Genomic DNA, 12617 nt, shown 5'->3' with positions numbered 1-12617 from the left:
TCGGAGGAGGCGGGGCAAAGGCCAGTCCTCAGCTCGGTTGGAAGAGACACGAGCTCTCTTTGATTTTAGCTCTGGTAGCGAGAGGGTGTTACGTGCTCCGCTTTGAATTCGAGACTTGCTTTGCTAAACAGTGTTTGTCAATTAATTACTAGTATATTTCGATTCATTCTTTCTACAGTGTTTGTCAATTGATAACTTGTATATTTCGATTCATTTTTTCTACTGCCTGCCCCCTGGACGTCTACAAAACTACCTGCGGTATCGTTCCATGCTTAATTCTATTAATTTCTGTGTCTGCTTTCTTCCCATTAATTTAACATCATTTTTCATTCTTTTAACCGTCCACAAAGAGATTTAAGCTTTTCCTACGCGTAGATTCCAGTGCTGTATATAGGTCTTCTTGAAGGCATTTAAAAGCACCACAATAATAGTGTTTTATTTCCAAGAAACCCTTTTGTTCTACCCACTTCTAGAAGGCGTATGTTCTCTCTTAATACCAACGAACTGAAAACACGGAACCCTGCTTGAGCTAGCCAGGTATCCTTGAATATACGAGGCATATCCAGAAAGTAAGTGTTCCGAGGCTCTCACGACCGAATGAATTTTATTTTCGATATGTTGGCTACACTTACGTGTAGTCTGACTCTTCCCCTCCGCAACGAGACCTGTTCAAGGTCAGTACGTTGAGAAGTGTCAACGCGACAACAAGTTTCGTGAAAAAAGTCAATCCAATCTCCCGCCAAATGCGAAATACGCGGCGTCATCCGTTATCTCGTTTGGAAGGAAAAACCTCCGTTTGAGGTTTATAATGAGGTTAAAACTGCATATGGTGATAAAGCTATGAAGTTACGAGTGTGTTCAAGTGGTATCGCGAGTTTAAAAACGGTTCTCACCTCTTCGCCCTCCACCAAAAAGTTCAAAACCACAATTTCAGCCAAGAAAATCGTGGCATCCGTGTTTTGGGACCGTCAAGGCATAATTTTGATTGAATATCTGCCTCAAGTGGAGACCATCAACTCTGCAAGATACTGTGAGACCCTAAAATAATTGCGGAAGGCGATTCATAATAAGAGGAGAGGCATGCTGACAAAGGTAGTCAGCCTGCTGCACGCCAATGCCAGACCACACACGGCCAACGCCAGGAAGGAACTGCTTGCTTCGTTTAAATGGGATATCCTGAACCACCCCGCGCATTCCCTTAACCTAGCGCCTTAAGATTATTATCTCTTTACCTCCCTGAAGCTGTACATGGGTGGAAAAAGGTTTTTAACCGACGAGGAGGTAAAGGAGGAGGTGGAAAAGTGGACGAAGGTGTTGGCGGGAAACTACTTCGAGGAAGGCATCAAAAAGTTGATCCCCCGCTTCACCACCTGCATTGAGAATGGCGACTATGTCGAAAAACAGCTTACATATGTACTACGGTAACCATGTAATTTTTTTGTTTCAACAAAAAGATTTGTAACCTACAAACATTCAGTACACTTACTTTGTGGATACGCCTCGTATATTGCATTTCTATACGCGGTTCAATTCCGTGGGTAACGCTCTATCTAACATGACTTAATAACAAAAAATAAATAAAAACAAAGCTCACAAACACAGTAATTATATTTTAAATGTATTATTCTCTCTTTAAATGTATTATGTAGATTATATGTTTATATTATAAAATGAAGGCCTCAGCACGAGTAAGATACCCAGTGAGGTCAACAATACTGGATAACTCTGAAATGTAAAAAATAATGTACCAAAATAAAAAAATAAAAATAGGTCCCAATGGTCGAGTGGTTTAAGACGCCTGTCCCGGTAAGACTGGGTTCGATTTCTTGTTGTGACCGGTTTATTTTTTTCTGTGTCTTTTTCTGTTTCATGTTTCGTTTAGATTTATTAGTATTATCTTCTTCTTCAATCTATTCTATGGTATATATTAAAATAAACATTGTTTATAGTATTTTAATAATAGAACCAATTGATAAATACTCTTAGTATTTCCCTGGTGAAAAACAACGATCGTTGCGGTCATTATTCAAATTGCTACTACAAATAATCGTTATAGATTGAAAAGAATTTTCGAATCCCATTTAAATACATTATACTTCCTCTAGTGCTTTCAAAATTATTACAAGTAAATCCGTGAACTTAATTGGGGTTCACAAACTTGTTATTAATGATGTAGATAACTAAATTATTAACAATTGTTTAATTGTTCAAACAAGGGTTCATGATATTACACCAAATGGCTGCTTTGGCACACACTCCTTGCTCAATTAACTCATAAATTCGTACTCTTCTGACAAAACGACCGTTAGGTGAATGGGCTGTTATGAAGTATTTGATTAACTTGATCAAACCATGTCCTCCTGGGGCATCCTTAACGCTATTATTGTATTGTATTCGCTTACGTGTCATATATTCTCCTTACACTACTTTCTCCGTTCATTTATAAGAGTATTACCAAACTATCTATGATCTTAGCGTCAATTGTGAAATGCCATATTTACCATTCGGTGCTTTTGAGAAGGCCTCTGTACCAGGCTGACACAATGAGGGCATCGATGACAAAGTCACAAGGGATATAGTCCGTCACTATATCCTTGTCCACGAACACGGTGTGTAGGATTCCCGATATAAACCCTGTCGATACTCCCAGGGGGCCATTCATGTTCTCCAGCCATCCGGGAATGGGAGATTTAACACAATGTATCACTGGAATCACGAATAATGGAATACATGCGTATCAAACATATTATAAGTTTTTTAAATGCTTGAATACTTACCATGAAGATTAGTATTCGCCACCCAATTTGCAAATATAAAACTCGTTATCGGCTTGCAACCCTTTAAGGTTGTGGGGGTTCTGGGAAAGGACGATCTTATTCTTTCATTATAAAGATCCACATGCTTATAATATTTGCCACCAAACTATCCAGCCACCTTATTTTAGGCCTCACAATAACCTAATATTGGAATTTGCTGTGTTTGGAATAATGTACATAAATCTCACCAATCGAAGGGCGAAAAATCAACAGAGGTATTTCATGACGCGCCTCGTAGAAAATTCTTTCGGCCATCTGTTTAGTGAAGGTGTATGTGTTCGGATGTAAACCAAGTATTCTAAAACATTTGATAACATTAGAAATCGCCCACAGTATGTCAAAATAAATAAAATATGTATAGTGATTAAAAGTCTTCCGAATATGGAATCCCACAAGGTACGGTACTCGGACTGTTATTATTATATTATATGTAAATGGGATATTCTTTCAGTCACTTCATGGTAGTATCACCTCTTATACAGACGACACAGTACTCACTGAAACAGATACAAATGGGATACAGTCGAACAAAAACAGCACAAGAAATAAATATACTAGCGATAAAGCCCATGTTATACAATTCGCCAAATTTCGACAAAATTATACATGACAACATTAAAATTTATTGTAAACACGTCTGTTGGTATTCAATAAACAGTTCCACATATAAGAATGTCATTCCAATTTAAATGCTCAGAAAATATAACAGATAAAAGTACCACACCTTGAACAATCAAATTATCCAAAACGCAGAAGATTAATAAACATTTTTTAAATAAACCGAAACTTTCTTTCATTGGAAAATTTAATATTTCTATTTTTAAAACTGACATGGATTTTCAAAAAAAGATAGTATAACAATACCGACGACATACATTATTTAAATAAAATCATTGCTTACCACCTTAGGGTTGTAAGAAACCTCCCCCCCCCCAACACATACAAGCTACTTCTATGGAAGATAAATATTTAAAAAAAAGTTTTTGTTAGTAGTGTATAAAATTATTAGTAGGCGGTAAGGACAATACATATAAATACAATACAATACAATGAGCATACGAGAAAACATTACATACGTAAAATAAATCAATGATAAGGAAATAAATATAAGAAACCGTTGAAAAGTGCATCAGTTTAACCGAAAAAATATTGCTTATTGCAGATTGCTTATAGTAGATACGAAATTCAAATAGGTCCAAAAGAATTCTTCACTGCTCCTGAAAATAAATTGTCTGCAATGTGCACAATTTCATTGGAAACCATCTCCGCCTTATTCATATTGGGCTCTACCACACGTACTTCGGAGCGGCTTCGGAGAGGATATCGCAAAGCTTGCCAAATGGTTGCGATTAAATAAGCATCAATGTTAAAAAAAACATTAACTTACTTTTGGGAAAAAATATAACATGCGCATGAATATCATTCTTGGAAATGAAACCTCTAATATGTACAAGTAACGAAATATTTGGGGTTACTCATAGACTCTAACCTCTCCTAGAACCCCCGTGTTAAGAATATAAAATCCAAAATTTCCCCGATAACCGATGTACTCTATCGACTTCAAGGTATGCTCCCCACATCTCTACTGCGTGCACATCTTATGCTATGATCCTTTCCCACCAGAGTTATCTAGTTAGTATCTGGGGCACGATAACCAAAAAACAAACATCCGAAATATAAGTAATTTAAAATAGACACGTAAGGAATATATGTAATCTACCATGATAAACACATCTCAAAGATATATACTCACAGACACAAATACTTCCTTTTACGATTCTGCCAATATATAAAATCACAACAGACATTCTACAAATAATTCAACACTCCTCACACACCAACACTAAGTCCACCAGTCAGTATTTAATTCCGACATACACCAGCACAAAACACGATCAGAAATTAAATACGCTTATCAAAAGCTGTTTTCTCGACACTTTATTAATGAGTGACACATTCTTGGAACTCCAAAAGAACTTCTGTGTTTATTTCTTTTAATGTATTTATGAAACGTTTTCCACTTACTCGTTTGTTAAATCTGTTTTAAAATCTGTGTAGACTGTTCATTGAACTCCCTTTTAAATTCGTTGTCTTATATAAATATAAGTTTCTTTTATTTTATTAATGTTAATTAATGTTGTCTTTCCCGAAATCAATAATTTTTTTTTTGAAACTTTGCATGAAATAGTTTTAGCCGAGTTTCTGAATCAGATCTGAATAGTCAAGAACTTCCCCATATTCTCCTCCACTCTACCTTCAGCCTTACAAGATTTGTAATCGGGAATGCCATTGTCTCACAGTTTCATCAGTTATGATACAGGGAGCAGTTGGGAATGTTGGGCGGTACAAACCTTTCAAACTAATATTTTTCCTATTCCCAAATATATATTAGGTCAGGCGCCAGCACATGTCTCGTCGCAGTATTTTGCACGGGCGACGTGCATGCTTGGTAGGTAAGTAGGTACAAGTGCAAAATACTTGGGAACAGGTATTTGGAATAAGTATTTATTTTTACTCGTACTAGTTGTTCCAAGTATTAAGACGAGCTGGTACGACTCACCTCTACTGTAAACCGACCTTACTCTCCGACTTTACTTTTGTGCGCGGCGGCCTGAAGTGGCGCGTGGTACCGCCCACGGCAGCTTCGATGTGTACGTATAGCGGAGCCTATTGAATCCCTTATCAAGAGCGGAAAACCGCTATAGCTCCACGCGCAAAGTACGACAATATTTTATTACGAATAACTTTAAAAATGGCTCACTTTTTGGTTATCGTATTTAAAACGATCTCATCTTGGCTTTCGACCGCCTTGATCATAGTCTTCCAGTCAATACCTCCGGCTTCATAGACTTTTTCTTCTAGCACAGTCTGGCCAGCAGCATTAGCGTAAGTCGTAGATACATGGACAATGACCTTCAAAAATATATATAAACCAAATAACATAAAAACCAAAATAAACTGAAGATAACCGACAAGGTTCGTTGACTAACGCGAAATTCCAATATAACTCCCCTACATGGAACCATTTCGATAGTAGTCATGCAAATTCCTTTCAGAGAATCCACCATTAATTTCTTAGAACAATTAATTTCAAAATAGGAAGTTACACAGTTGACAGCAACAACTATTATTTTATTTTATTGGGAACATTGACAGCTTAATAAAATTTGTATATTTAATATATAGTTAGGTTATACCTCAAGAACAACATGCATAAATAATAAATTAATAAAAATTATAATATAATTTTATCTTGTGATAAACAAAACAGAAATCATCTAAACATTCCAGATCACCTCTCCAGCCGGACTGCAGATGGACCTTATTTTTGTGCAGTGGCAAGGTGAGCCTGGCGGAAGAGAAGAGAGCGGAAACCGGAGGTGGCAAGGGAAGCAACATGGCGAGTGAAGTGATTTGTGTGTCGGGCTGGTGCGGCGGTTGCTTTTTGCAACACTGAAAACTGATTTTGCCTTGAATATCGACACAGTTTAAATGAGTGTGTTATTTCTACCTAGTAATGTGAGGAGTTTCAAACGAGTTCGCCGATCCTCGTGATCTCCTGCTTTCGCTTTGGGCGAGAATGAAAATGGCTGCCACGGTTGGTGCGGGCGTCTCCTTTGTTTAGTGCGCGAGAAAAGATCGGAAGCATATTGCCGCTTGATTGGAGAGGGGCCCAAACGTCGAGGGATGGACCTAATTACCCGTTTTGAAAATTGTACACAATTCTGTCTCTAACTGACAGCTGAATCAAAAGTAAGTTCACGAGTAATTATAAAGGTTATCAAAAGACTGATATAACGTTTAAGGATATACTCGTATATAAGAATTTTCATCAAACATCTAAATATGTATACATTGAAAATAGACACTTGCTTGTGTATTGGTGTACTGGGTGGATCAAAGATAGTTAAATTTAATAATATTTTTTGTTGTTTTAATAATAATAAATTTTGTTTTTGTTAGAAAGCTGAAGAATGTAATTTGAAATATTGAATCGCAGTATATTTGAGAATGCGGAGTAAGAGGGGACTGCGAACGGATATTCCAAACATATTAGAAAAACTTTTTGACACTTTCGGTACTATCATTGCACAAATTCATTCAAAGTGACTTTTTATTTTTTTTTGTCTGTATTTACCTGAAGATTTTTCATATTCCTTGCAAGATTAACAACATCTCTTGACCCTCTAACATTAATAAGGACCGCATCCTTTATGGGATCATCAAATCTAACAGAAGCAGCTGCATGGAAGAATACTGACACATTATCCTCCAGGAGTCGACGGTCTTCATAGCTGATTCCTAAATTTTCCTCCATGACGTCTCCAGCAATTGGAATGAGCTTCGACAAAATTTTACTATTTCTGTATTTTATCCTGTCGAAAATCTGAAATACAAAATAAGAATATGGTATGATTCTGCATTATTTAATCCCAACCCTTTCACAGTAGATACTTTTTATTTAATATATTGGTCTATTCTGTTTACCATGAGTGCCTTTTTTATTTAATATATTGGTCTATTCTGTTTACCATGAGCGCCTACATTTTATTTGATACATTGGTCTATTCTGTTTACCATGAGTGCCTACTTTTTATTTAATATATTGATCTATTCTGTTTACCATTAGCGCCTACGTTTTATTTAATATATTGGTCTATTCTGTTTACTTTTTTTTTTTTTTTTTTTTATAAATTTAATTTAGATTAAATTTGATAATATTATTATTAAGTTCTGCAAGTGTTTTAGTTTTTTATTATTGTGACAGCTGTTTCGGCTTACAAGGCCATTTTCAAACTGTGGTTAGTCCACATTTGTCACACAGTTTGAAAATGGCCTTGTAAGCCGAAACAGCTGTCACAATAATAAAAAACTAAAACACTTGCAGAACTTAATAATAATATTATCAAATTTAATCTAAATTAAATTTATAAAAAAAATTAAATGGAGTTCTACGAATTAAACACAAAAACAATAAATAAATTAATATTCTGTTTACGATGAGTGCCTACTTTTTATTTAAAATATTGGTTTATTCTGTTTGCCATGAGCGCCTACGTTTTATTTAATATACTGGTCCATTCGGTTAATTCCACACAGGGGGCCCTGAGGAAAATAATTTCCCTGAAGGTCTATGTCATCTAAGAGATGCTGTTCGGAGGGTCTTTTTAAGGAAAGAAAGGAGAGGAAGTTCGGGGCATGAAAAGATATGAGACATATCAAATGGCCCCTCTCATCCAGCCTTTCCCAATCCTTCCCGCCACGTGGCTGGAAAGCAGGCGCATCCGCCACCAAGACATGGAATGAATGAATGCTTCCCCGGGCAGAGGTACCCACAACCACCTTCTAAATGGAATATTAACAGGTTCCTACTAAGAATCAGGGATTGGTATTCAAATTAAATAAAATATTTTACAAAATTAAGCGGATACCGTAGTAATCAAATATATGTATTAGTAATGTAATATATAAAGAGTCTGAAAAATCAAGGATAGAAGAGATTTTTATGCTAGCAATAATTGCATATTTGGAAGAGTTATGGCCAAGGTAAGTTCAATAAAAGGAAACATTAATTCCATCCATATTTCTTTTATCAGTCCTAAACATGTTTTGAACCATGAAAAATTGATGTAAAAAAAAAACAGTCAATCACAATATTCTACCAATACATAATAGGCTTCTTCAAATGGTCAATGTTGAGGTCCGTATTGACATTTTTTGTCACCGGTGGGTTCGTTTGGCTTCCCACCAACCACAAAGCTAGAGTCATACCTTGAATTTGATCCGTGCTTGATTTATACATGAATTCCGCTGAGTCGTCAATCAACTTCTGTTTTTTTTAAGATTTAAGAAGATACTTACCACCGTAAAGTGTTCCACTTTACATATCAAAGGTACCGAGAGTCATTGGATCAACTCCAGCCCAATTACAACGTTCGAAAAAAGAAAAAACCATTCCATAGTACGTATTGGAAAATTTTCAAGATCAGTACCTACTGTTGAAACCGCTGGGAGATATCGCCGTTAAAAACGTAATCTTGTGCAACAAGGTATCGCCGTGTGTGTGCATTGATTCATTTTTTGGAGTTTTGCGAGTCATTCATTTATCGAACATTATCGTAGAGCGGGCCCGAAATTGACATCAACTTACAGCAAGATCATCAAAGCTGGTAAGTCCAAATCTTGCGATTTTACTCTGTGTGTTGGTTCGGGGAATCGCGATCCTACCAGAATTTCAAGTATTCTCAGGCATTTTCTAACCCAGAACGGGACGTGACCTAAGCGCCACCGTACAGACACACTGACCTGATTGTGGTAGGATTCCACATACTTTTTAATGATTCCAGGTGCCTAAAAATACTAGCAGGATATTAAATAATTATTACAGTGACACGCTATTAAATTAGCTCCAGTTTAAAACTAAATATGTTAGCATCCTTCATATATTTGCGTAAAAGTAATACTATTATATACATGGAATTCCAACAATAGTGCAATAAAGGAATTTCAAGTTATTCCAAGGTATTATATGATCGTATATAACAACAAAATTGGCCGTATTCGCTGTGCAATTATAATGATCCAACATGGTTTACCATACAAAACAGTAGTTATTGTATAGATTGAGTCTTAATCTATACTATAATAGGTCAGAACGTCAGCTACCTGTCGAATAAAAGCGCATTAGAAAGATATCGACAATGTTTTGTTCAAGCTTTGAAGGTATTTCATGAAGAACGGTAACTTCTTACCAAATTGCATACACTGGTGCTTGCTGAAGATAAATTCGATAACAATAAAAATAACCAATGTTGAGGATAAGGAGATCAACAAAATTTAAAAAAAACTTGGAATCGTCGTAACTCGGACACATACTGTTTGGTTTTGAAATGAGTGTGCTTAGTTCCTTCCGGCATGTAATTTATCCAGTTCTTACCTATCTGTAACCGTCAGCTTGATGGAAAAGTGTTTGAAATTTGGAACAATAGCAAGAACACTGTAAAATCGAGTGCATTTGTTTGGTAAAAACAGAAGAATTAAATTATTGGAACCAAATTGCTTGTGTTTTTCGTGTCCACAATCTTTAAAAAGATGGACTATATGCTTAAGTACTCCTTCATTTTGCTGTGGCGATAGTTACCTCGAGGTATCGCGGTGGAATTAAGTGATATCGTGTGCTCCTTCTGGTAAGTGATGGGTCATCTTGTTTTCCTTCTTTCCGTGCCTTGTTTAATTCCTTACACACACTATAAACCCAATCCCAACAAACACCATTTCATTTGGTATCCTTTAATTCATTTACATTAGATGCAATACATGCTATGATGGTTAAGAAAAAATCAGGTAAATGCCAAAATTTACAGAACTTTCTCGTTGAGGAGATCTGTCGTTGACCCGAAATAGAGGTAAATCTCGCACTCCTTATGCAGATGGCAATAAGGCTAAAATTCCTAACACCTTATTCAATTTATGCAAAAACAAAAACATGACTAAAACGCACGTTTTGCTTTATTGAGTGCCTGCGGTTCAGGCAGAATTACTTGTGTTTTATAATTATATTTTAAAGAATAATTTACACGTTCCACGTACAAAAAAACATGTGATAAAATATAACAATAATTAGAGAAACATAATAATTATATAAGAAACAGAATAATTTTTATTATCAAATTAAATCTGTAAACTTCACCCGTCCTTCAACACACGGACTCTAGAAACTAAAAAAATGTATTTACTGTACAACTTTTTTGTTTGAAAAAACGATTTTTTTTAAAACAGTACCTCTATTTTCATGAATAAATATTTGAAAATAGGTACCTATATTAACTCACAGGGACTGAAGTAAACCGCGCTTGCAACTGCGCCAAATCCCGATTGGGTGGAATCGATATTTATTTTATATTTTGACTGCCGTAATGTAATACGATTTCAGAGAAACAAATTTTGATATAATGCATGGTCATCGACAACGAGTCGATCTAAGTTTCTTTTCGATCGAATATCAGGAAGTGAGTTAATTTCCGCTTCCAAGATTTCCATTAATACATTCACGAAAACAAAAGTCAAACTCAAATAGATGTATTTTAAAAATATATTCTACGCCGTTCTACTGACTTATTTAATTAAAGAATCTGTAATGTTTCTAAGCATTCAAATTTTCAAATAAAAAACACGTGATTTGGCACTAGTAAGTGTTCACTGTTCAAGGTGTAGAGCAGTTTTTACCGTTGGTGGAACAGGAAGAGGTTAGTAGCTAGCTCTATTCAATATTCTGTTAAAAATGTGGTACGTAAAGAATGATTTTAACAAACTTATAACATACCGGTAGCTCTAGAATGTCATCCATTCGACGTTGTACACTCTCTCCCTTCTTGGGACGAATAAGGAGATATAGATTCCCAATATCCTCACAGTCCCACAACAACTTTTCTACTAAAACTTTTCCCATAAACCCCGTTGATCCAGTGATAAAAACATCCTTTCCTTTGTAAAAATCCTTCACTTGAATAATATCTGACGCATCGAGAGGTGGGAGGCTCGTTTCGATCTCTTCTGCCATTTTATAAATCTGGATTCCCGAACAGGGGTGTCGGTAATTATTATATTCAACACTGTAAGCAGAACGAGTGCAAGCGTGATAATGTCTCATGTTTGACTTAATCGTTTTAAGCAGTAACACCTAATTATTCAATAATTCCTACAAATTATAATTATTCATTGGAGTCAGTAACTTCTGTTAATACAAACACTTATGTAAATTACTTGCATGTTTTTAACGTTATTAATGAACAAAATCAGCATTTTGATTTTAATATCTATTTTTAAGAAGGGGTTAGTATTTAATATATTATATCGTCACACACCTACATTTTTTTTTCAAATTTTAGCTGTGGGAAAATTAATAGTTTGACAACACATCAAACATCAATGAAAAAATATAGTATAAAAATTGGTCAAGCAGGAATTAATCTAAACAATTTAAAACCAAAATTATTTACAAAAGAAATAAACTTTAATAACCCCAACCGAGATTTTTGTGCACATCTACAGTTTTATTCCGAAGATAACCTAACTTGATTATATTATTGAATATGCACTCATTCCAGTAAACTGCATTTAGCATTTAGTTAATATTTTTTTGGTTAAATCGGTGTATCTCAACATCATGGACACTTTGATACGCGTATCGTAATGAAATTTTTCTAGTTCCTAGCTAAAACTTTAACAGCCTTACAAATAAAAAATAAGTTCACAACTGTTCGGGCATAACGCTAATAAATTATAATTATTTTATTACCTACATCCTATTGTTCCCACCTTGCCATCGGGATATAGGGATTTCGTCTGACCGGCGCACGCTAGTACAATTTCTACCACCTACCGATACGCGTCTCGGGTCATACATTTCAATGGACATTTCTTTCGTGGTCGATATCTAGTGACGGAAATAGATTAATACTGTGTGAGTTTGGTGCTACTACGGAGGCTGTAAGGATTAATTCTGGTGGCATCCTCAACTTCCTATTCCCGTTCCCGTATATCGATCAATTGCACCCGACACAGACGATAAAGTTTTTCAAGAGCTATAGAAACATTGGTCCTTCGAGCCGGATAAGATTAGTTTAATGCGTAGTAATTGTATTCAAATAGTTTTAAATGGTTCAATAATCGTACGATTAAAAGATTATTTCAAGTAGTTATTATTTCTTACCGCGCGCCGCGGTTGCATTTCATAGGTGGGTATTAATTTCAGTACATGTTTCAAAATGGACAAGAATGAAACTAAGATTGCTTCTTTAA

At 35.5% G+C, this 12617-nt stretch overlaps 1 protein-coding gene across 1 annotated transcript; it reads right to left on the bottom strand.

Annotated features, from left to right (window-relative positions):
• Nucleotides 1–2497: 2497 nt before the first annotated feature.
• On the bottom strand, nucleotides 2498–11376 carry LOC149423960 (putative fatty acyl-CoA reductase CG5065). Its single transcript, XM_089631942.1, has 6 exons — nucleotides 11136–11376; nucleotides 10507–10525; nucleotides 6955–7180; nucleotides 5578–5729; nucleotides 3005–3114; nucleotides 2498–2706 (listed from the first exon to the last, which is right to left on the bottom strand). The coding sequence occupies exons 1-6, from the start codon at nucleotides 11374–11376 to the stop codon at nucleotides 2498–2500; spliced, it is 957 nt and encodes a 318-aa protein (XP_089488068.1).
• Between the last annotated feature and the right edge of the window lie 1241 nt (nucleotides 11377–12617).

Source organism: Hesperophylax consimilis, chromosome 5, assembly GCF_061612785.1.
Source record: "Hesperophylax consimilis isolate HC1 chromosome 5, BYU_Hcon_1.0, whole genome shotgun sequence".
Lineage (NCBI taxonomy): Eukaryota > Metazoa > Arthropoda > Insecta > Trichoptera > Limnephilidae > Hesperophylax > Hesperophylax consimilis.
Note: the sequence above shows the minus strand (reverse complement) of the source record. Positions and strands in the feature narration are given on the sequence as shown.